We start from the raw sequence: 3,046 nt of genomic DNA, 5'->3' as shown, positions 1-3,046 counted from the left end.
ACCTTTGCCTATGGAGAGGCGACTGGGGACTGGGAACTTCGGGTTCACTCCAAAGCCGTTGAGCTTCGTGATCTCTCTCTCTTTTCTGCCAGCACTCTGCCTCAGCCTCTGAATGTGGATCATCGAAGTCGAGGGGAAAAGATGCCTGCAGCACGAGGGAAATCAAAGTCCAAGGTGAGTGGGGACCCCTCCCATGTGCTCCATTCTGTCTATAAGATGTGGCCCATTTGTTTGCTTTCTGGAGATGTCCTGCCTGTGGGAGATGGATGTGGCACCTGGTGGTCCTCCTGTTTCTATGGAGATGGGACCTGAGAAGTAACCAGCACTCAGAAAGCTGCTGTGGGTCCCATTTCCTTTCCTCTGTGTTCACGGTCCATTCAGCATCCGCAGGGGCTCTGCAGGACTCAGCGTTGCCCTCCCCAGAAAGAATATGAGAGCTCTGTAGTTTCTTTGGCTGGGGATGAGTACCCAGGTGGGACACTCAGCCGAAGGGGTAGGTGCGTATGTGCCAGATTAATCCAGTTGTATCACGTTGTTGTTCCTTGTAAAACCAATACTCACATGGAAGAAGTGTGCCTGGTTAAGGTACAAGAATGAGGAGTATAATTTGGAAACGAGAAAGTGGGGTGCACAAGTCTTTTGCCTGACCTGCTTTACCACTGGAGATGACCAGATGAACGTCACAGCAACTCAAGGGCAGTTTCTATAATTTCCAGCCGGGCAGTGGTGGCACATGCCTTTAACCCCAGCACTCGAGAGGCAGAGTCACATGGATCTCTGTGAGTTCAAGGCCAGCCTGGTTTACAGAGTTCCAGGACAGCCAAGGCTTCACAGAGAAACCCTGTCTTGAAACACCAAACGAAAAAACAAATTAACAAACAAAACACATTTCCTTAGTCTGGGGATGTTGCTCAGATTGCTTGACTAGGATGCATAGACCCTGAGTTCGATCCCCTGCACCCCTCCCATAAATAGAGTGAGGTGGAGCATGCCTGTAGCTCAGTACTCAGGGGATAGAGACAGGAAGATGGAGTCATCTTTGGCTACATAGTGAGTCCAGGCTAGCCTTGGATACGTGAGGCCCCGTCTCACACTAACAAAACACATTTCCCTCAGTTACATGTGCCTGTTCTCTCTCGCTGCCCCAATAACTATACATCAAAATACATTCCCTGTCGTTTCTGACTTGGTCAGGGTTCAGCCACAACACGGAGTAGCTGGGTTTTCTGCTTTGGTTTCCCAGAACCAAAATCAAATTGTTGACTAACTATATTTTCATTAGGGGCTTAGATTCTCTTCTGGGTATGTTTGTATTAACAAAATTCAGTTCATTTTTACATTTTGTTCATTCCTCCCCTCCCCTATTTTCATGGGAGCAGTAGTCAAGCAACCCAGAGCAAGACCTAGGTAGTCTGTGTAAGGGTTTTCCGGACCTGAGGAGGATGACAGCAAGTGCTTGCCATTCAATCAGGATCCAGACTTAAAAAACAAGGTGCTGGCCAGCGAGATGGCTCAGCAGGTAAGGGTCACCCGAGGTTGATTCTCAGGACCCACATTGTGGATGGAGAGAACCAACTTGCCCTCCATGTTGTCCTCGGAGACCCACCTGCACCATGGCATACCCCCTGCCTCTCCAAGGACACACATAAAGGCCAGATTGAACAGTGTGCACCTGTAATCCCACAGCTGGGGAGGTAGAGAGAGGGGGCTCACTGTCTGACCACTGTCAGAATTGGTGAGCGCCAGGTTCAGTGAGAGGCCCTGCTTTGAAAAGCAAGGTGGAGAGAAGCTGAGGAAGATGCTGGTTGCCGGCATCTGTTCTCCGTGTACATGAGCATATGTGCGCCCTCACACATGCGTACACACAAGTGAGCATGTGCATACATCCCCAGACACACGCACATCTTCCTTTGCTGCCATGAGCCGGTGATAACCTGATTAAAGAGTGTTTGGGTTTGTTTATTTTGAAGGAGCCGGACTATGTGATTGCACCCTTGATTTAGCAAATGTGTGAACTGCAATAGTTTACCTCATCTCTCGAGGCCTTTGTCTCCTTATTTGTAGCATTGCTATGATCCTCTTGGCAATGGTTCACAACCACTAAGGGTGAATACCGAGTGAACCAGATACTTAGAGAAAAAAAATGCCTTAACTATAAAAACCAGAAAAACCAAATTCCTCTGTTATTTTATTTATTATTTTTGTAAAGAGTTATTCATTTATATGTATACAGCATTCTGCTTGCTGGCAGGCGAGGAAAGGGCGCCAGATCTCATTATAGATGGTTGTGAGCCACCATGTGGTTGCTGGGAATTGAACTCAGGAAGAATAGCCAGTTCTCTTAACTGCTGAGCCATCTCTCCAGTCTGGTCCTCTGATTTTTGATTTCTTGCAGCATAATTAAATTTATTTCGTACCTCTGCCTCTTTGGTCGCAGAGCTCCTGTCATGATGTGTCTCACGTATTTGCTATTTTCTCTACCACGCAGAGGGAACTCTTTTGTTCTAATTTTTTTATTGTTTTTATTGAACTATATGTTTTTCTCCACTCCCCTCCCTTCTTTTACCCTCCCCTTCTACCTTCTACCATGGTCCCTATGGTCTCAATTTACTCAGGAGATCTTATCTTTTGCAGAAGGAATTTTTGAAGCTCATGGTTGAACAGACATAACTTTATTCATTTCAGGCATCGGTGACGTTTGGGGACATAGCCATCTACTTCTCACGGGAGGAATGGGAATGGCTGAGTCCCACTCAGAAAGATTTGTATGAAGATGTCATGTTGGAGAACTATCAGAATCTGGTCTCTCTTGGTAAGGTATCATGTTCCCTTCTCTCACCCTTTCAGTAACCCATAACCTACCTTTGAAGGGCATGTGTCAGTCGGTCTGCTCAGGAAAAGGGAAGCCACTTAAGTTGTATACATCTCTTTTTAATGACTGTGTGTGTGTCTGCCTAGGTCTCCATCTAAATTATACAGTTGGTTGATTTTTACTGGAATCACAGAATTAGACATCAGTTACCATGGTCAATTTTAGGACTTTAGA

At 46.4% G+C, this 3,046-nt stretch overlaps 1 protein-coding gene across 1 annotated transcript in view; it reads left to right on the top strand.

Annotated features, from left to right (window-relative positions):
• Znf667 (zinc finger protein 667) overlaps window positions 1-3,046 on the top strand; it is a 21,081-nt gene that overhangs the window by 4,626 nt on the left and 13,409 nt on the right. The window contains exons 2-3 of the mRNA XM_005369288.2: window positions 93-174; window positions 2,686-2,812. Coding sequence (XP_005369345.1) covers window positions 142-174; window positions 2,686-2,812 — 160 coding nt within the window. The 5' untranslated portion in view covers window positions 93-141. The remainder of the gene's footprint in view (window positions 1-92; window positions 175-2,685; window positions 2,813-3,046) is intronic.

The sequence above is a fragment of the Microtus ochrogaster genome, unplaced genomic scaffold (assembly GCF_000317375.1).
Source record: "Microtus ochrogaster isolate Prairie Vole_2 unplaced genomic scaffold, MicOch1.0 UNK47, whole genome shotgun sequence".
Lineage (NCBI taxonomy): Eukaryota > Metazoa > Chordata > Mammalia > Rodentia > Cricetidae > Microtus > Microtus ochrogaster.
Note: the sequence above shows the minus strand (reverse complement) of the source record. Positions and strands in the feature narration are given on the sequence as shown.